A 23,332-nucleotide genomic window follows, 5' to 3' on the forward strand; every position below is an offset into this window, starting at 1 on the left:
TATAAATATTATATTCAAACAATGATCAATAAAGGTTTAAAGCTATCAAAACCAGACTAAAGGCCTGTAGCTGGATCAAGTGATGATCCGGGTAATTATATAAACCTATTATATTACAGGTCAATCAACATTTATTCAAAAGGTTTTCAAACGAGATCACCACATCATTCAGACAGACAATCATATGTGAATACGTTAAACCTTTACAAACAGTCAAAACATATTTATACTCTATAGGATGAACATGTTGTTTATCTTATAGAGTCAATCAAACGTTTACATGAGATTACGTAATCTCTAAAGCGTTGTAATACAAATTAGAGAATAAAACAACTCAGACCGAATACACATGTGTCTGGATCCAAACATAACTATTCAGCCTAAACAGTCAAAAGCTGCGTGGCCGCGGGCAAACAGTCATAACTAGTTCTCCGGAATGGGCTACGTGGCTCGGAGACTTGTGTGTGTGTAGGGCAGTGTTACAAATACCGGGTATAGTAATATATCTGCTGAGCTTGTCAAGAAAACTATATTTGTATTATAATTGTTGTTTAAATACTTTTAGAGTCAACGATTCACCAGCATATCGCTGACGTATTTTTCCCCACATTTCAGGAAACAGGTTTAGCATAGATAGCAAGGTATTAGAGTAACCCAAGAAGTTAGATGCTCGCTACAAGAAGATGACTTGTTTTCTTTTTTTTTAAATTTCTAGTAAAAGTGCCCGCGCGTTGCGACGGAGACATAATTGTGATTTACTTAGTAGGGGGTCGCTTTGTTACCGACATTTTCAATAGTAACATTTGGATTTTGTTTAGTTTATTATACAAGAGTTGTGATTTTAGACAACTATATTAGGCGAGAAGGAAATTATTGGAAAAGCTGTATATACGTATTTTGCTTTTTTGGTTTGGGTGTCTTTCATTATCAAATGTTGTATAGCAATTTATTTGTCATTTATGGAGTGGTATGCCAGAAGTTATTTGATATGTGGAGAGAGTGGCCGTCTGGCCGTTATATAGGAATGTCTTTATACTTGTTCACCCTTGTATGAAAAATGGTAAAGAATTTATTATTTTAAACTAATAAATTAATTACTCCGTTCTCACGTGGTCAATTTGTTATTTTTTAATTTGTATCTTTTATTGATATTAATTTATTAACTCATGATGTGGGAAATCAATTGTTTTACAAATTGTTACAAAACTGTAAATAGGAAACGAACCTATGGGTTTAGTTAACATAAAGGTTCAAACTGATGTGATTATTAAATTGTAAGTGATGAAATTATATCGAAAGAAAGATTATATTAAACTGTATCTACAGTAAGTTGTATGTTTTAATTTTTTTTAGGGTCCTGTTAGGAACACCGCCCCAAACGCCGCGTATAGGCCTATACGCGGCGTTTTAGGGTACGATTTGATGTCCTAGCCTGGCCTGTCATAGGGTTGTCGGATCGTAAGGGCTATACGCCGCGTATAGCCCTATACGCAGCGCCTAGGGTGTTGTATATTTTTGAAGCCCGGCTCCCTCCCCTCCCTCTCTACCATTTCTTTTTTCCTTTATTTTTTTTTCTTAACCCTCATCCTCTTCATTCAACCAACACCAACAACCATATATGTTTCCGGAGTCGGACGAGGAGATGCCGGACGGGTAACGGTTAGTCGGAGTTGAACCATGTATGTTTCCAGAGTCGGACGAGGAGATGCCGGACGGCGCTAACGGTCAGTCGGAGTTAAACCATGTTTCGTTTTATCTTTATTTGTTATATGTTATAACATAGTTGTAGATGTTAGGAAAGAGATTTGGTGAATGGTTTACTTTAGAAATTTGTCTAGGCACCGACCGTTTGACGGTAACCCTAGTTCGCCAGGCCTCCTAAACTTAAAATAGATTTCCCGTATTGTTACCGTTAGCGCTAAAATTTTTATTATATTATTACTATTAAAATATTAATATTATTATTAAGATATTGTTGTTATGAAAATATTATTGTTAGTAAAATAAAATACTATTATTGTATTTATTAAAATAGTATTATTATTATTATTATTAAAATAATAATATTTAAATACTATTTAAATATAAATTATTATATTTTTATTATTATTAAAATATTATTAAAATAAATATAGTAAAATACTATTAAAATATTAATTATTATATTATTATTATTTTTATTCTAAACATATAATTATTAGTATTAAAGCATTTAGTTTCGGATTATTATTAGTACTAAAATATTATTATTATTAGGTACCTGATGTAGGCCAGAGAGTCAGATGTCGGGGTTAGGCGGCGACGCAAGACTTTCGGAGGTACGTTTGTATAATATAATATAATATAATAATATTATTATATTATTATATTATATTATGTTATATTGTATTATGTTATATTTATGTTAGTGAGTTTTTATAGAAAAGCCCACCAGTGTTGTCTTATTATGGTTTTTTTTCCCTTTTTTTTATTTCTTTTCTTTTGTTATTATTAATGTTATTTATGATTATTATTAATATTAATAATATTTAATTATCAATAACATATTATTATTGGAAATTCGATAAAGGGCGTTTAGTAGCAGGACTTATTTGGGAAAATTGACAGTGCGAAATGAACTTTTAAATTATTGGCTGCTTTCATTATGGGCATCTTCAATCAGTTACAGTGGCTTACTTGGGAAAACTGGCATTTCCAAACGAACTTTCAATTTCTTGGCTGCTTTCGTTATCGACATCTCAAATCTGGCTCTTCAATTTCTTCGAACTCCAACGGTCTTGACCGCCGGTCACCACCGACAACCGTAGTTGTGTTCACTCGAACACATATCAGTCGTCACTAAGCTTAAGCTTAGGCTTGTTATTAGTTTTATTTTTAGTTGGGGGTATTCTAAGTTGTTCATGTTGCGTATATTAAAGAATTATCGGCTTTTATAAATACGTATACATATATAGTAGATGTGCGGTATAAGAATTCATTGCGTCGAGATAACCAGCACCAGATCGAGACGCTAGTTTGATGAGTTTGAATCTCTCGGATCCGCGGTATCCACTAACGGCAGCGAGAACGGGAGCCCCTACTTTGGACAGATAGGTGGAAATTCGGTCATTGCTCCAACATAACGAACACCAGATTGAGATATTAGTTCGCACTTAGCTGAACCGGTTGACACGTATGCAGACGTGGGTTTAGGTTTGGTGCTGACCCGGATATTAACACGTATGTTTACAGCATTCGTTGACACGTTTGCATAATACACAATGAAAGCACAAACTCAAACAACAATCCATACAATAGCAACAGTCTTCGTTATTTTTCTCTTCTTCTTGTTTGACTGGTCGTTAAAGAGAATTGTTATTGTATGGATTGTTGTTTGAGTTTGTGTTTTCATTGTGTATTATGCAAACGTGTTAATATCAGCGCCAGCACGGAGCCTAAATCCACGTCAGCATACGTGTCAGCCGGTTCAAGTAGGTCCCGGCTAATATCTCAGTATGGTGCTCGTTGAGCTGGAGCAATGACCGAATTTCTACTTATCTGTCCAAAATATGGGCTCACGTTCTCGCTGCCGGTAACGTATACCGCGGATCCGAGAGATTGAAACTCATCAAACTAGCGTCTCGATCTGGTGCTAGTTATCTCGACGCAATGAATTCTTATAACGCACATCTACTATATATGTATACGTATATATAAAAGCCGATAATTCTTTAATATACGCAACATGACCAACTTAGAATACCCATAACTAAAAATAAAACTAATAACAAGCCTAAGCTTAAGCTTAGTGACGACTGATATGTGTTCGCGTGAACACAACTACGGTTGCCGGTGGTGGCCGAAGGTCAAGAGCGTTGGAGTTTGAAGATATCGAAGAGGCGGATTTGAGGTGCCGATACCGAGAGCATCCAAGAAAGGGTTCGTTTGGCACTGTCAGTTTTTCCCAAGGTAATCACCGTAACTGATTCAAGATGTCCATAACGATAGCAGCCAATAAATTGAAGGGTCGTTTTGCAATGTCAATTTTCCCATATAAGGCCTGCTACCGAACACGCTTTGCCAAATTGTGAATAATAATATATTATTCATAATTAAAATAATATTAATAATAATTATTATAAATAACAAAAAAAAGAAAAAAGAAAAGAAAAAAAAAACATAACAAGACAAGCGGGTGGGTTTTTCTAGAAAAGCTCCCCTATCGGCCGCGTATAGGCCTATACGCGGCGTCTTTTTATGACTAAGACGCCACGTATAGGCCTATACGCGGCGTCTTAGTTGGATTACAACCTGCCCTGCAAAAGCTGGGCTAAGTTGTCAACTCGTACCTTAGACACCACATATAGACCTATACGTGGCGTCGTGAAGTTGCTGAATTATTGGAGGTCAGCTCCCCTCCTTTCCCTCCTTTCCTTTCTTTATTAACCAATGTAGTTATTGGACTATGTTTCATCGTTCAACGAAAAACAATACAACATTTGTACTATATATACCCATAATGTCTTGGTTTAACCATTTATTTCCGGAGGAGGAACCGGGTTACGCCGCTAACGATCAGCCTGGCACGTCGTGGTTGCCCGACTTGAACCAGGTTTCGTTATATATTTATTTAGTATGAATTTGGTAGTTTTTTTTTACTAACACATGCTGCATTACGTTTGTTAGGAGTATGTCGAGTATGATACCCAACCCGAACAGTTTTATGGTAACACTGGTTCACCGGGCTTGCCAAACTTGAACCAAGTTTTGTTATACAGTCTTTTTGTAAATATACGGTTATCTTATTATTATTTTAATATTCTTATTTATTATTAAAATATTATATTTTATATTATTATAGGTATTATTATTATTAATTATTACCACTGGTACTGTTGTTTGAATTTCTAATTTATGTATGGTAGGAGTACTTCGTGTCGGATTACGGTAGATAGCTTTCATACCCGTCATCTGTCGCCTGGTCGGATTACGGAGGTCAGGCTACTTCATCGTACCAGCCACAGGTAGCAAATGATCCGTTTTATGGAACCGAGTCTTCATCGCACCATGGGCGAAATGATTATGTCGGGCCAAACCCAAATAACGAAGATGGATACGATGACGACTACATACGCTAGGTGAAGGTTTCATATAAAACAGATGCTGTAAGACACCGTGTGTTTTTTTTAAGTTAATATTATTTGTTTGTATGTTATTTAATAAACGGTTTAAGAATTAGCGTAAAACTGTTTCAGATTTTTGAGAGCCGCGAGGAGCTGGAGAAATGGGTAAAAGTTAGAGGACGAGAGCATGGGTTTGTTGTTGTGGTCCAACGGTCAAGGAAAAACGCCGTGGACCTTGCATGCAATCGTGGAGGCGAACCCAAAATAAAGGCGACGGTGAGACGTACCGGCAGCATCAAAAAATGTTGTCCGTTTAAGATCCTGGGCAGGTACGACTCGAGGGGTGCATGTTGGAGGGTTCAAATGGTAAACGAGACTCACAACCACGATCCCGTTGAATTCGAGGAGGGGTGTGCGTCTTTTAGAAAAATGAACACCGACCAGCTGGATATGGTTGAGATTTTACACAGGGCCGGCGTGAAGCCGCAAGAAATCGAAGCAGCCTCCGCGAAAAGTTTCCCGGTGTGCAACCTGTATTAAAAGATATATACAACCACACCGCCAAGATTAGGAGGGATGGGCTACTAGGCGACACTCCTATGAAGGTAGTTCAAAACACTTGTAGTTTTAATGTGTACTTGTCATGCTTGTAATATTTAGCAAAGTTTTATTTCATCCAATGCAGGCACTGGAAAACTTTCTCGCAGGCAACGGTTTCACGTTCTATACCCGGGAGAGTGATACCGACGACAGGACGGAGGAAATTTTCTTATGTCATAGTAAGTCGCATAAGATGTGGCGTGCGTTCCCCGAGGTGCTGATGGTTGACACGACGTACAACACCAACAAGTACGACTGGCCGTTGGTTCAGTTTATCGGTGTGACCTCGACATCACAGTCATTTTGTATCGCCACCGCGTTTGTGATCAGGGAACAGCAGAGGAACTTCGGCTGGGCTCTAGAGAAACTTAAAAAAATGCTCTACAACTGCATGGAGCCACGCGTGATCCTGACTGATGCGGACTAGGCCCTCATGAACGCATGCGACGCGGTCTTCCCTAATGCCACCAAAAATTTATGCAGGTGGCACATATCCGAGAATATAAGGAGAAAATTTAAGGGCTTATATAGCACGGAAATGGGGACGGACTTTGCGTACTGGTGGAACGTCCTGTATCAGTCGCCGATGATTCAGGAGTACGACCACCGTCGCCTCAACGTGGAGCGTCATTTGATACGGGACGATAGAGCCGGTGAGTCCTTCGTATCAGCTGACAGTTTTTAATAGCCTAAACATACGTGTTAATGACGTTTCCTTTTATTTTTCAGAGGTCTGGCAATACATTCGCAAGAGCTGGCTGGATCCATAGAAACACAAGTTTGTAGCCTGCTGGATCGACGAACGCCAAAACTACGACGAACCGAGTTGAGAGCCAGCACGCAAATCTGAAAAGGTACCTCAACGGAAGCAACAACTCGCTCGACACAATTGCCAGGCAAATCCTTAAAATGGTCAACTTGCAGATGAAAGAAATCGGTAAATCTTTTGAAGCCTCCCGCTCGAAGGTCATGGAAGGACATCGACAGCACGTCTGGTTGAAGAAGCTAATAAACAGGGTGTCGATTCACGCTCTGGGTCTACTTGTGAACGAGTATGGGTTGATACACAAGATGCGTGACGACGGCGCTTCATGCGACCACCATTTGTATTCGTCTTCGGGGCTGCCATGTGCCTGTCGGATTGAGGGATACATAGTTAACGACACGTGTATCCCAATAGAGGATGTTGACCCGTTCTTGAGGAGGCTTAATTTTGATCCAGCCTGTCCGCCGAACGAAGAGCCAGACTACGCAGCAGGTCTACGGGACATCACAGATACGCTATCGTCCATAGATGACCCTAATCAAAAGAAAAGTTTTTTCGCCAGGCTCTTGTCTGCTATTCCAGGGAGATCTAAAAAGAAGGAGCCAGAAAAAAGAGAGGATCCTCGGGGGCGTCCCAAAAAACCAAATCCCCAGAGGCACAGCGCATACACCCCCGCTCCAGATCTCCCCAGACACAGCTCCTACAACCCATCCTCGTCACAGGGGCCCAGCCAAGAAAACCCCACCCCATCCTCGCTGAATCGTTCGTTATCCCAATCAACGTCGCGGTTTAAAACTCCTCGTGGACGACCTACGGGAGCTCACCTCGGGTTTCCTTTGATGGTTTCACCTGCGCAAGTACCGGCGATAGAAACGTTTAGGAGCGTTATTCCTAGCTGGGCCCAGCCGTTCGTCGCACACATCAAAAACGTAGGCCCAGACGGTAACTGTGGTTTTCAATCAATTGCAGTGGGTTTGGGGATACATGAGAAAGTTTGGCCGGATATTAGGCGGGCGATGCAGAACGAGCTGGAAATGAACGAAGGGTGGTGGAGGGCGATGTTCAACAAAGAGGATGACAGATTGTACGGCTGGGTTCATTCCAGCATTCCGTACTACAACACGGTCAAACCGGCGCCGCCGAGTCGTTGGTTCAGCTTACCCCGTCACGGGCACGTGGCTGCTCAGACATACGCGTGTGTGTTAGTCAACCTAGTTGGCAATCAGACCGAATCTTACTTCCCATTGAGAATCGGTCCTGACTTGGTTCCGGATCCACAGGCCAAACCCTAATTGAGAATCGGTCCTGATCACTGGATATATATAAACCTGGTAGGGGATTTCCCAATGCCTAGGCCAAACCCTAATTGGGAAAGAAGCGCCGTACTGGTGGCGCTCGAATGGAAAACACGGTTCGAACAACGTTTGAAGGAGTACGAAGACATACGCCAGGGTTGGCGAAGAGAATCCTCTAACGTAGATCTAGACAACTTATAGAAGACATAGTATCAATGGACAAAAAAGTCTATAACAATAATAATAATAATAAATATTAAATAATAAATAATAAATAACAATAATTTTAATAATAAATAACAATAATTAAATAACAAACTAATATTAATATTAATAACTAAATAATAAAAAAAAGTAATAATAATAATAATAATAAATAATAACTAAATAACAAATTAATATTAATATTAATAACTAATAAATAATAAATACTAATAAATAATGATAATTAAATAAAAAATATAGGGCTAAGACGCCACGTATAGTATCAATGGACAAAAAAGTCTATAATAATAATAATAATAATAAATATTAAACAATAAATAATAAATAACAATAATTTTAATAATAATAAATAACAATAATTAAATAACAAACTAATATTAACATTAATAACTAAATAATATAAAAAATAATAATAATAATAAATAATAACTAAATAACAAATTAATATTAATATTAATATTAATAACTAATAAATAATAAATACTAATAAATAATGATAATTAAATAAAAAAAATATAGGGCTAAGACGCCACGTATAGACCTATACGTGGCGTCTAGGACCCCTTATATCAGCAGACGTCTGTTCAGCTACCAGACTTAGGGCTAAGACGCCACGTATAGGCCTATACGTGGCGTCTAGGACCCCATATTATCAGTAGACGCTTGCTCAGATGCCCACTTTCAAATTTCAAAACTCCCGCGCGAACGACCGAGCATCCACACACGAGCCTATATCGGACGGCGACCGGAATACCAAACGAGCGGACGAGATTTCACCCGACACCCACACCGACACCGACACGATATGGAGGTAATTTTTTAATATTATATTAGTGATGATGATTAGGTTAAAATGATGATTAATATGTGTTGTTGATGATGTGATGATGTTGATTATGTTGTTTGGATGGATAAAACTGTCGGCCGGAGTCCGGCCGTCGGTTTACCTGGACAGTCAGACGTGGCGTATAGCTTTATACGTCGCGTCTGATATAATTTTTTTTTCTGTTTATTTTTAATAATAATTATAATATTATTATTATTAATATTAATATTATTATAAATATTATTATTAATATTATTATAAATTTTATTATCAATATTTATTACTAGTATTTATTATTATTATTATTAATATTTTTATTATAATTATTATTATTATTTGTTATAAATATATTAATAATATTTATTATTCGTATTTATTGTTATTATTAATATTTTTATTATAATTATTATTATTTGTTGTAAATATTATTATAAATATTATTATTATTATTTATTATTACTATTTATTGTTATTATTGTAATTGTTATTGTTTTAATTATTATTATTTTTTATTATTATAGTTTGTGGACGACGAGATTGAGCACGAGCTCGAGCAGCTCGGGCAGGGCGAGGGACGGGGCCGCGGACCCCCCGAGGGCAACAACGTGTTGCTCACATACCCTCATGTGAAGTTTGCTGAGGGTTCGGACGCCCACACACGATACATTCGCCTACGCCAGATGCACCCGTTTCCCAGCACGATTATTTCCTGGTCGTTTTTAGAGTCCTGTGACGCGCACCAACGGGCGGCTGAGTACATCAGACAGGATACGCCCTGGAGCCGATGCTTCAGTATGTCACTATCAGCTCATCGTGAGCTGACACTGGAGGTTTACTCCACGATACGCGTTACGTAAGTTTACTCCACATTGTTATATTATATTATATTATATTATATTATATTATATTATATTATATTATATTATATTATATTATATTATATTATATTATATTATATTATATTATATTATATTATATTATATTATATTATATTATATTATATTATATTATATTATTGCAAGCCCCGCGCGCCTGTTACGCCAGAGGTTGAGATGAGGGTGCCAGGCGCCGATACGACATAGTCGGAGGTTTACTTCCGCATGTTCGGGCATGACGTCCATCTCTCGATGGAGGAGTTCGCGGTTGCTCTGGGCTTATACACCGCACAGGAGGTACGCAGCCCGATATACACGGAGAGCATCCACCAGATGCCGGAGGACGAGCTGCGGGTATGGTGGCGGGCCATCAGCGATCACGACTTCGGGGATAGGACCTTGGGCAGCAGTTCCAAGGTCTCGTCTATTAGGGACCCGCTGCACAGGTACGTTCTTAAAATGTATTCTATTGTTTAGTATAGTATAATATAATATAATATAATATAATATAATATAATATAATATAATATAATATAATATAATATAATATAATATAATATAATATAATATAATATAATATAATATAATATAATTATTATTGTTAATAAATTATATTATCATATATTACACAGGTACATTCACAGGCTAATTGCGATGTCCATTGCGGGTCGCAATTAGGACGCGGATCACTGTAGCCTACGCGACTTGTTTTTTTAGGTGTCTGCTGACACACAGGCACTGCAACCTCGCTAGGGGGTTTGCAGACTATTTTGTTGCCTACCAGTTCAGGCAGGGACGAGGGTCCTTGATTGGTGGCGGGTACGTCACCTAGCTTGCAATATCTCTGGGCCATGGAGACCTGGTGGACGGCCTGCGTATCACTCCGACCCGTCCCTGCTCGCTGGACCCCCAGCGTTGCGGCGGCATGCACATTGTGCGTTCGTTCCCCGGGCCCCATGGCCCGCGGGACCAACTGGTGGCCGGGGCGGGGGCACGTGCGCCTTATGTCCCGGTGCCTTTAGTCGAGCCTCCTCCGATCGCGGCACCGGAGGTGGAGCTTGTACATGAGCCTGTCGACGTGGGGGAGGGGGCCAGCGGGGATCCTGACGACGGTGGTGCCGGACGTGAGGATCCGGGCGCATCTCATGTACGTTTTAATATATTATCGTTTTATCGTTTCTTTTAATTCGAGTTCGTATTAAACGTATTTTTGTGGTTTTGTTGTCAGGGGCTGACGCAGCACGTTCCACGCACATATCGCGCGGTGCATCTGGGTCCCGCCACCGACGCAAGGTTGGAGGCCCTGGAGTTGGAGATGAGGCGGATGTCGCGCCAGACGGACTGGCGGATGAGCCAGATGTCGCGCCAGATCGACTGGCTTGTTGCCAGTCGGGTAGTGGAGCTGTCTGGACAGCAGTACACCGTGCCACCGCCACCGCCACCCCCCCCCCCCCCAGTTTTGACCACGAGGCGAGCACGTCTGGCGTGAGAAGCGGACGGGGCGACGACGTGGATGCCCCGGACGGTTCGGGGCCAAGGCGCACGGGATAGGACGACGCCGACGTTGACGACGCGTTCAGGGGGCTCGTGGGCCACGACGATGACATGGGCATGGGCATGGGGAACTTCACGTAGATTTTATGTTTTAGTTGTCATATTTTCTTTTATTTGTACAGATTTAACATTGATTTTTGGTATATATATGTGTTAACTGTTTTTCACCGAAAGGATATTAAATAATAAATAAATAATTAATTAATATATAATGATAATAATAATAATAACAAAATAACAAAGAAAAAAAAAACATAATAAGACAACATTGGTTGGATTTTCTAGGAACACCGGCCTATACGTCGCGTATAGACCTATACGCGGCGTATAGGCCAGTGTTTTAGCAATTGGGCGGTGTCCCTAGAAAATCCGTTTTTTTAACCACATCAATTTAGTTGTAGCAATGTTACACCAATTTACATAACGGCACTCAATCCGTTGACCTTTAAAGAAGAAAGCAGTTTTTAACATATCAAAAGCATGTAAAAAATCTAAGAAATAATAAGCTAAAATATCATTCAAAATAACCTAACATGATGAATGCACTGACTAAGGTCTGAACATCCAACAAATTAACCTAGATTTAAAGATTTGTCACTAACAGTTAATACTTGTATCAATATCAATACATTCAATTAAACAATATGTAAAGGAAGGCAGAGAGAATGAAAGCATACCTGCTTTCGTGATGCAATGTTTGCGGTGCTGGAAAGTATGACTCCAAACATTTGTCATAGTTATAGATGTATGGTAACGGTCACTTGATTGGTTCATCCTGAATTTATTGGTCAATAACATCCGGTTAATAGCCAAAGTCATATTACTCGGGACCGAAATCTACCCGTGCATGTGTTGACCCAAGACAACTTGATTTATTTAAAATAACCAGTGTTGATCCGAACTCTATTATTTAAGTGATAAAAAAATTATTGAAACCAACTTGTTGTAGGCCGACCGATATTGACCCGAAAGCGAAAGTAAAAACAATTTTTGAAAAACAAAAGAGATTGGTATTGCTAGTCAGGCCTAACGGGTCAAGTTTATATGGAAGATTATCTGTTTAAATACAGACCCGTTATGATCCGATGGTCACCCGTTTTGATCCGATGCTTGTAGATGTGTCGTTCGTTTATTTATGTATTCGTTTATGTCCATTCGTTTACATTAATTTATTTTTGTACTTTACAGTTGTCCAATTTGGTTTGTTTTCGCTCGTTAAAGTATTCATTTAAACTTTTGTGGCACATTATAAGTTAGGCTAGAGCCCGCGCTTCGTAGCGGGTTTGAAAATATGACCACACTGCATGTGAATGATTTTTAATCATAAACAGTAAATGAAAATATATTCAAATGTTAGTTTTTTGGTCCGTAATAGTACCGGTGTTTGCTATAACAAAATTTATATTCGGTATAGTTTACGATACAAAAAAAAACCCAAATTTAAATCACAAAAAATTCAAACACACCCCTAATTGGCCTACATAGCAGGTTACTTCAATTTGAAAATATATTATGTTAATAAGGCTAGGCAAATATTTAGCAAAAGCAAGGCCTTCACTTCTGAAAATCGGACATTCAACATCAGAACTTGATTAAAAATTAGATTAAAATACCATTTGAACTTTGTTGCATAACCTTAACCCCTACCTCAGAATTCAACTTGAACTAAAATATGAGTTGAATACATAAACACGCCTATGTAAATTTCTTACAGATTACAATAATCTAATTCTAGACATTAGGAGACTTACGGCCCCCGTTATCCAAATCTCGAGTTGTGCTCGTTTATTGTCTCCTAATCCAATTATTTGGCCTCATTTTGTGACTACAACCGAAAATGTCCGCGACCCATTTCCTTAGTTGTAACAGACTATGAAGTAAAACGTTGCATCTGCAGTGGCATACAAAACTTAAACTATTAGCCCATATCACGTTGTGGACGGATTTTATTATTTTATTATTAATGAATGATAAACCTGAAGTCAACAAAGTTTTTAAAATGTTTCAAACACACCACTCAAAACATGAAAAGGTCATCTAACTATTAAATTATGTGCTGTTTACATTAAAGCGCTAAAAGATGGAAAACACCCAACTTAAATTCGTCGTGGTTGAAAAACAAAGATATCAACTTGCCAAAATGCCTTGTTGAACGTAAATAAGCGAAAAATTATAAAAGATTTAAACGAAGTGATGAAAATAAAATTTTAAAATAATTGCATTTGACAGATAGATAGATCGCTTACCTTGTTCAAACTCTCAACCCTATCCCCAAACGAACTCAGTTTTGAAAGCAAATTAACGAAGACATCGTGATTGAACTTTATTAGATGATTTTAATTGTTTCATGTCATACATATACTATGCTGTATAAAGCAAGAAAGTTTGAGAGGAATATAGTCCCAATATGATGCACGTTACTGAAATCAATAAACTTAATTGTTAAAGAAATGAAAGGCCACGAACGTTAGCAGTATGATCATCAAAACCAGGAATAAGATAAGAGTGATTTCCACACAATTCACTCGTTCGCATGATTCTATAATTGTAAGAATTCCAAAGTTAACTAAAATATATATTATGAAACATCCAAATATGTGCATAATGAAACTAGCAGTATCACCAATTCCATTGATAGCACTCGCAAGAGCCTTCAAAGGACCCTATCAATCCTTCATTCCAAGACTGGCAAAAAAAATTATAACTTTTTTATTAATAACACTACAATACTTGCAACTGAAGGCTTTTCTGGGTACACTTATTTCAGTTTGGTTTATACGGTTACATGTTTTCAGTTTCATGCGCACCCTAGCAAGATGGATGAGTCGATTAAGTTAAGTAACAGGCTAACAGGTCAAAGCAAACCTGATCAGGTAGCCAGGCTGTAGCCACAAACACTTTCTGTCATTTTTGCACAAATAACTAATGAATTATCAGTAATTACCAAAACAATAGTGTAATGATAATGATCATAAACCTTCGGACCTGTTTAATCCGCTCAAATAGTTTGACCCATTGAAATGCTACATTTGGTAAATGGAGTAATCAAGTGATTTTGATCTAACCCAATACATCAAACAAGTGAAATTGTGGGGCGTGCAAACAGAAGGACGCAGCAGCTACTCCTCAGTGACGACCTTGGTGGCATTGCTGCGACTGAGCATATGATATTTTTTGTGCAAATAATTATTAATAAATAACTAATAAGGAAAACTGCTAAATTGTGTTATAAAATTGAAGCAAAACCAAATCTATCCATACATAAGTAAACGGGCCAAAATTGACAACAATGGATAAAAACAGAGACAACATACGACATAGTTAATGTTGAAAATAAAAAAAAAAACAGTATTACATTAGCCACAGGGCCTCCAATCACCATCGATCAGTCGATAGAGCACCACTTACCACCAATGCGTTTGCCGGTGCATTTATCACCAAACTTAGCTTATGAAACAAACGCCAAAAGCTTTGTCTCACCAAACCTACATCCCATCATGACATGTACGTGTAATCATGTATACACATTAACTATGTATAAATTAAAAGAAACAACATAAATTACCAATTTTGCCATCATATACCTATGTTTTCAGCTTTGGTTTGCAACTCAATTATTTTTGTTGATTCATCTTTGGTGACACTGGAAGAAGCTCACAAATTCCCTCCTGTGCAGATTAAAGCTTTGAAAAAGCACTCCCTTCACACAAGAGACTAACTTCTTGCATAGAAATCTTAATGTGTTCAAATAACAAAAACTTAAATTCATCAAATTTAATTTAAAAAAAATGTAAATTCAGTGTAAAGCAGTAAGCCTGTGGCATGACTATTGACATATTCTTCTTCATCATATCCATAGCCATGTTTGGATCAGAGTACATTTGTGTATTGCATAACATAGATATTAATGTCGTATGATTATTATATGAATTCAGTAGCTGTAAAATATGTAAGCACAAATTAAGGTAGCCTAAAACTATGAAGAAGCACACAATATACTCTAAGATTCCACTTTAAGATCCCTAAACTCAACCAACAAATTGAATCAAAACCAAAAGAGCACACATCCTACTGCTATACTACCAAAGCAAATACACATTAAAAACATCAAATACTTCGAACATCATAACTGCACAAAATCGAAACACTACCTTGCAACTCGATACCAAATCCATCTCTACCTCCATACACAAATCATCAAAGCAGACGTTAAGGGTCCAGAAACAAAAAAAATAATAATCATAAAAAAAAACAAGCTTAAATTATCAATTAATCAATCAATCAATCAATCAATCCAGGCATAATCGGAACCGGTGTAAATATTACCTATAACCAGAGAGGAAGTAGACGTTGTAGACTTTTGGGATGCGATCTTGGGGGCTGATAAGGAACGGTCAATTTCAACTCTTCAAGTGATTGCCCCATAACCGTTCCATTGACTGCGGAATTAACCGCTCCAAAGGTTATTGATTGCAAATGATTGGGGCATGAACATTGACACATTCATTGGAGGTTTTCAGAGAGTCGGAATTGAAGAGGATGAAACCGACAGTAATTGAAGGATTGTCATAAAGAAGAACCCCCAGAATATGGACTGTAACCGTAACATTGAAGGCATCTCCAGAATGTGGCGTGCTAAATTACATGACATTAACCTTACCTCTCATTGGATAAAATAGTAATTTCACCAAACGCTAAGTTTTATCAACTTGTACCCAATGCTTTAAGAGTGAATCGAGACATCCGCATATTACTTTTTCAGCCCAATTGTCTAATGTCTGTTTTGTCCCTAACCTCTAATTGTGAATTTACGGTTCTGTCCATCACTCTTTTTTTAATAATATAATATAGATAATTAATCGATTAAATATGAAATTTTAAAATAAACAGTTGGATATTTATTGAGTTTCAAAGTAAATTAATATTTTAAATAAAGTCTTCCGCTAAAACAACCTGTAACTCTAATATATTTACAAAACAAGTACCAACTATTGGTCACACTCCTAGGCCCAGTTTTGGGGTGCGACATCGTTTAATGTTCACACTGCCCTCCACAACAATGTCGAATCATTGTCTCCCGAGCCAACTCGACTTTTTCACGGACTCCAACCATTACTCCAGTCACGTCCAAAGTCTTCACTCAACTCTTCTTAATTTGACCTTCGCTACCTCGGTACGCTAGTTTCTTCCTGTGTTGTAAGCCACACGCTATCAACCACCAACCAGAAGACAAGCTACCCGCTTTTCTATCTTCCATGCCACTAAACGAAAGCAACCCCGTTGATTCGTTTTTTCTGTATTATCTAGTTGGTAATCAAAGACACAAAACTGTTTTTGTATCAAAGGGATTAAACCACCACACTTTTACAAGACACTTTGGTCACCGATTTATACTAAAACATACAACATAAAATCTGCATAATCTAAAACAACTTGAACAACTAGTTGCAAGTTACAACCTTATCTTCCTAGATAGGCTAACCTTCATTATTTTAACTTTTCTAATATTGCAACTTGACACACAAGTTGTTTACACAAAACATCCTTTTACTTAATCCAGAAGTCTAACCCGACTTCAGTTTTGACTGACCAGAACATTAACTCGTGAACCGTATGTTAACAAACCTGTTAACATAACGATTATGTCTAACAATCACATCCTAATCGTTTAATGTTTACACTGCCGTCCACAATAATGTCAAATCATCGTCTTCCCGAGCCAACTCGACTTTATCCCGGACTCTTTACTCTGGTCACATTCAAAGTCTTCACTCGACTCTTCTTGATTTGACCTTCGCTACCCCAGTACGCTAGTTTCTTCCAGAGTTGTAAGCCACATGCTATCAACCACCGACCAGAAGATAAGCCACCCGCTTTTCTGTCTTCCATGCCGCTAAACGAAAGCAATCCCGCTAATTCATTTTCCTGTACTATCTAGTTGGATTAATTCTGCCAAAAGAACCAGTCACCTGCTGTTCTTGTCCTTGGCGAGGAAGAAATCGGGTCGAAGATACCTTTATATATTTTTTTCTTGGCATCCCTAATCCTTCTATTCAACCATGTTCCACTCCAACAACCTTTTTCCAACTGCTTTGACCAATCCACTGGATCTTTCACTGATCCTACCTGCTTCTCTTTATCCTCACAAACCACCGGTCACAAATCTGCTCCTCACAGATTGTTGGTTGTTGTTTACTTTCTCTCGACTACAACCTCGCTCAGATTCTGATCGCTCGTTGGACAGAAATTGCAACCTGAATCACTCAGGCCTTCTCCTTCTACAGTTGTTCCACACAACCAGTCCGACTCGGTCGTTTCACACGACTAAACTGTCTCACGTACACCTTCTGGAAGCTTTTCACAGCCCCTCCAATTTTTCCAGTGGATTTCACAGTTCGATTTATCACAGATCGATTTCAGCAGCCTAAATCGACCACAGCAAGGTTTGTTGATAACAATCTTCTTCACAAACGATCTGTCACAGATCGCTTCTTCAACAGCCCCTGAACCAGTCACTGGTTGGGGTGTTCAAAAAAATCCGAATCCGAATCCGTATCCGAAATATCCAAAAATCCGAATCCGAATTATCAGAAGTTTCGGATTTGGATTCGGATAGTAATTTTGAATATTTTCGGATAGTTCGGATATCCGATATCCGAAATTTTAATTTTTATTATTTTATAACTATTTATTATATTTACATATATATCACATTTTTAACTGTTATCCCTTTACAAGCCGCCCCGCTACATCCACATTTTAAGAAACCCTATAATCCAGTCCTTATCGTCCTACTACGCTTCTCCGGCCACCAGCACACCACCTTCGATCCCCACCAGGCCCAGAACCATCCACTACAACAGATCCAGAGAGAGGGAGACGAAACAAAGATTTAATATTCGGCCATCTGAAATGAAGACGAAGCGACGGTGATTTGGTGGATTCCGGAAATTCGTGGCCGGTGATTCTTCATGAGCGACGGTTGTTTGTGTTGATCAGGGGTTCATAGCTTTGGTCGGCTGTGTTTATGCTTTTATGATGAGTGGTGGTGGTTAGCCTCAAATGTACAGAAATATATTGCTGTACACAAACATTTCTTGGACTTTCCGAAGCAATGGAGTTATAGAAATGAATTATTATTATTATTATTATTAGAATTTCGGATATCTGACTCACTATCCGAATATCCGAAGTTCGGATATCCGAAATTTCGGATTCGGATTCGGATAGTGAAATCCACTATCCAAAAGGACCGGATATCCGAAGTTCGGATATCCGAATTTTCGGATATCCGATTTTGAACACCCCTAGTCACAGGTTCTAGGTTACAAACGATCAATCACAGATCACTTCTTCAACAACCCTTGAACCAGTCACAAGTTCTGGGTTGGGTGGTAGTCGCCCTCTTTTTTTTTTCTAAACATCTCTTCAGCCCTTCAATCTTGCAGCTCTGATGCCAGTTGTTGGTAATCAAATGCACAAAACTGTTTTTGTATTAAAGGGATTAAACCACCATACTTTTACAAGACACTTTGGTCACCTATTTATACTAAAACATACAACATAAAATGTTGGTACATGATGTCAGTAGTTCAGTGTCTAGTGTCTGTAATCGAGTTAGTTGGATTTGTATTTGGATGTAAGCGAAGTTCTCACAAGTTCGCTGATATAGGCGAACTTGTGGAACAAGCAAAGTTAGGGACAACTTCGCCTAAACATGCTAGGCGAAGTTGTCGTGTTATATAAACTGCTAGGTTACGGCTAGATCAGGAGACGGGTTAGAGTTTTAGGTTACGAGTTATTCAGTTTTGTGTAATCGGTGATCAGTGAATCACGTGTTTCCAGTTGCAATACAACGTGTCTTTGTTTATTGTAACGTGTGTTTGATCGTGTTAACGTGTATCGTCTTCTACGCTCGTAACGTCTTACGTAGGGATTCCGCACCTACGTAGAACGAGATATTCCGTGTAGATCCGGCTGGGAACCTACAATTGGTATCAGAGCGTTTGCTCATGATTGTGTGGTTCGGGATAATCACGCGGGTGTAGAAATCGTTCCGTTCGACTATTCGCGGGACGAGTTTACCGAGTTTTTGTGTCCTACTCACCTCCCACCATCAAAAACAACCCATTACACCTTCGCATACCTCGCAAAAGCCAGAAATCAAACCTGCATAATCATCGTGTTTATCAGGCGAAGTTGCCGCTACTGTTTGTAGGGTTTAGGCGAAGATATAAGGTTAAGCGAAGTTATCCACAACTTCGCCTACCTCACAAGTTCGCTTAACTTAAGCGAAGTTATCCACAACTTCGCCAAATTAGGCGAATTTAAAAAGAAGAGCGAAGTTAAGAATTCAAGCGAAGTTAAGACTTAAGCGAAGTTATCCACAACTTCGCCTACAGTACTGTTAAAGATAAAATTTTTATTTTTCAGGTTTCTTTGTGTTTTCGTTTCGTAAAAGATGACTTCAATAAATATTACGGAACTGGTGAAGATGGAAGTGGAAGCGGGTTCAGCTACTAAGGCACCGAAGATGCTAAAGGGTACCGATTTCGTGGCTTGGAAGGATCGGTTTGAGCAGTATGTTAAATACCAAGATGCTAAGATGTGGGTGTGCATTCAAGATGGATACATTCCACCAACTGCTCTGTATGAGGGTCGTGAACAGATTAAGAAATACAACAAGATGGAAGATGAAGAAAAGAAAATGTATGAGGCTGAAAGCAAAGCTCATGCAGCGATAACAATGGCTCTTCCACAAGAGATTCTTCACACCTTCAGGAAGTATAAAACCGCCAGAGAGCTTTGGGAAGCATTTGAAAACCGATTTGAAGGTAATGTGGGGATTCGTGCATCCAAGATTAAACTACTCAAAACCCAATTCTCGGTGTTCAAGTATTTGAAGAATGAATCACTTGATGATATCATCACGAGATATTATCACCTGATGACCGAACTCAGCAATTATTCCATTGCTTACAAAGAAGAGGAGATCGTGGAAAAACTCCTTGATGCTCTCCCACCGAAATGGGAGATGTACACTGTCTTGATGAGAGAAGACAAATAGTTTGCCTACTATGACTTGGAAACAGCAGTCAACAAACTACGAAAGTCTAACTGTTGCCGATTCAAATTCAGGCGAACTTACAGTTTAGGCGAAGTTATTTTTAACTTCGCCTGAGGTTTAACTTCGCCTGATAATTAATTATGTAACAGTATATGAGGCGAAGTTGTGGTTAGGCGAAGTTATCATTAACTTCGCCTTGCCCTTTTTATTTTACATTTATTATGCGAAGTTCAAGTTGAGGCGAAGTTGTTCCCAACTTCGCCCCACCTCTAACTTCGCCTATACAGAATAAATCATAACTTCGCTCATGGTAACAGGCGAACTTGTGATTTGCCTCGACGATTCTCTAACTTAGACTGTTTGTTGCAGAAATGGCAGCTATTGCTGGAGCAGGTGGTGCAGGTGGTGATGAAGGTGGAGATAACCATCGACAGTTTTTCCCAGGGCATAACATGTACATCACATTGGACCCGGATGCAAGTGGTGTTGATGATTTCCGTGAGATCATCACATTTCTACTTCGCTCGCTAATATTCCACGCTATTACCACAACACTGCCTATATCTTTGCCAAACATTGAAGATTTCTGGCAGACAGTGGAATATGACTGTCGAGTCGAGCCCCCGGTTATGCGTGCAACGGTCAATAATCAGATAGTACAGTTCTCGTCTGAACAGATCAGGGTGGCGTTACAATTTGGGGATGAAACAAGAGACGATCCTACCGACTTTGTGGCTCCATTCCGAGATGGTGCGTTTCTGAGGATGGGATATTCTGGTCCTTTGGGGGATACTCAGAGACGCAAGGGGTTCTTACTAGACCAGTGGCGCTTTCTCATGCACGTGATGATTGTGTGTATGTCGGGGAGAAAGGCTGGTACAGACGGGATGGGTGCGACCATGCAGTCGGCGATGACTGCACTGACTTACAATAAGCGTTACAGCTTTAGTCAGATGGTATTTTACAAGATAGATCGTCAAAGACGAGCGGTGGCGCGTGAGAGATTTCTTATGTATCCAAGATTCCTACAAATGATCTTGAATCATGTTGCTCCCACGTTACCTCAGCGCCGTCCAATTAGATACGTGGAAAGTGTAAGTAAAAGGATCTTCATTCAGTGTAGATCATCGAGTGCAAGAAGCAAGCCTAAGCTCCGTCCTCGACATACTCCACTATTTGGGTACTTGATCAACCCAGAGTATGTTCCAACTAGTGGGGACGAGTTTCGGGATCCTCATCCACAACAGGCTGGAGCACCTCAACCACATGAGGTACAACAAGCTATACCTACTGCTCCTGTTGTGTCACCGGAGGAAAATGTAGACCTTGATGAAGCGTTTGGCGGTCAAGGCTTCTTTGATATGGAACATGTTGATCCAGAGGAAAATGTGCAAGTCTCGGTTGCACAGGTTTCTAGTGTGAATGTAGCTAGGGCAGCTCCGACGGTGGCTGATTCTGATTCGTCAGATGATGATGTGGCTGAAGCGAGACGGATTTTAGTAACACAAGAAAGGGTTCAAGGGAAGAGAAAGAGAGCCGATGATGACAGTGAGTCAGATTTTGAGGAAGAAGTACATCAGTTGGTCCGTAGATCAAGAAGGGAGAGGACAGGTGCAGGTTCGGGAGCTGGTGAGAGCTCAAGGGTGGTACGTTTCACTCCACCCGCACTGTCCGGTATGACCATGGTTCCGACATCATTACCAGTTACAAAGCCAAGCGCCACGGACGTTCCCGTGGTGGCTACCTCATCCTCATTCGGCCTACCACCCACTACATTCCAACTCTCGACTCCGGAGATTGTATCTTTGCCACCTCCAACTCTTACTTCAACGGAGGTCGTGGCAAGATTTATTGAGTCGACAGTTGTAGCTACTGCAGGGTTGTCAGTTACGATACCACCTGCGGTTACATTTACGCCTACTTCTGAGGTCCCGGTTACATTGGAAATCCCTCCTCAGTACACTCAAGATATATCACATCTGAGGTTTGATTTCGATGCAACCTTATCCGACTCGGAACGAATAGCAGCGCTTGAACGGGTCGTGGCAGAACAATCAAGGGTAAATCTTATCCAGACCCATGCTATTCAGCGCCTCGTTGCAGAGAATCAGATACAGTCGTCCCTGCTGATCGAACATGGAAAAATAATTGATGCTTTGAAACAGTTCTTGGCATCTCAGGGGGAGACGAGCTGTAAGGGTGATGAGCTGAGGACGAAGAAGCGTAATGATCGAGACGATGATCCCAATGCATCGAAAGGTGCAGGTGGAGAGTTGCCAAGAACTGAACAAGCTCTTGGGACTTCCACATCTCAGGGGGATACAACGAGTGCAGCTGGCGGTTCAGGAGGTGATGATGTGGTGGTTGTGGATGCTGAGGAGGTGTTAGATGATGTTATAGGTGATGAGGATGTGTTACCGATGGAGGAGATAGAGAAGATAGGGGCAGAGATTGTTATTGATAATGAGATTGATGAGGGAGAGATTGTAGAGGAGAACATTGAGCATGAGATTCCGGAAGTTGATAAGGCAGATATGGGTCAAGATATGGGAAGCGATGAGACGGAATGGGAAGAGCAGCCAAGATGGAAAGAAGGCTACTCTCAGTGGTTCGTAAAGACTAAGAAACCGGCGGTCCCTACTATGTTCAAGAAAAGTTACAACATCAGGGGTTATGCTGAATCGAAAAAGGGGATTATATGCTGGTTATATGATGAGCAGTTGAGGCTCTTTGTGATTAAAAGGTATGATGGGGTTCAGTACTTCAAGAGACTGTTGAGATCGTTGAATACGTTGAAGTGATAGACTTAGCCAGATTGGGGTTGATAAACAGGAGTGATGATAACATGGCTAGGGTCATTGGAAAGATTGTTTGGAAGGAAAGTATAAACGAGAAAACGTTCGAGCTGTTGAAACCACAGAAAGGAAAACTTATTGAAGACAAAGATAGAGGGATGAGAGCAGATGGCAAGCCTTGGATGATCATGAAGTATAAGCCGATCCGGTGTTTAAAAGAAGTTCCG

The 23,332-nt window shown here is 39.5% G+C and overlaps 1 protein-coding gene across 1 annotated transcript; it reads left to right on the forward strand.

Moving 5' to 3' along the window:
* Window positions 1-6,611: 6,611 nt before the first annotated feature.
* Window positions 6,612-7,760, forward strand: LOC143533734 (uncharacterized). The gene has a single exon (XM_077028414.1). It carries the CDS (start codon window positions 6,612-6,614, stop codon window positions 7,758-7,760), a length of 1,149 nt encoding a protein of 382 aa, XP_076884529.1.
* The last annotated feature ends 15,572 nt before the right edge of the window (window positions 7,761-23,332 follow it).

This window comes from Bidens hawaiensis, unplaced genomic scaffold, assembly GCF_021521415.1.
Source record: "Bidens hawaiensis isolate Kalapana, Puna unplaced genomic scaffold, B.hawaiensis_p1.1 tig00009843_1, whole genome shotgun sequence".
In the NCBI taxonomy this organism is placed as follows: domain Eukaryota; kingdom Viridiplantae; phylum Streptophyta; class Magnoliopsida; order Asterales; family Asteraceae; genus Bidens; species Bidens hawaiensis.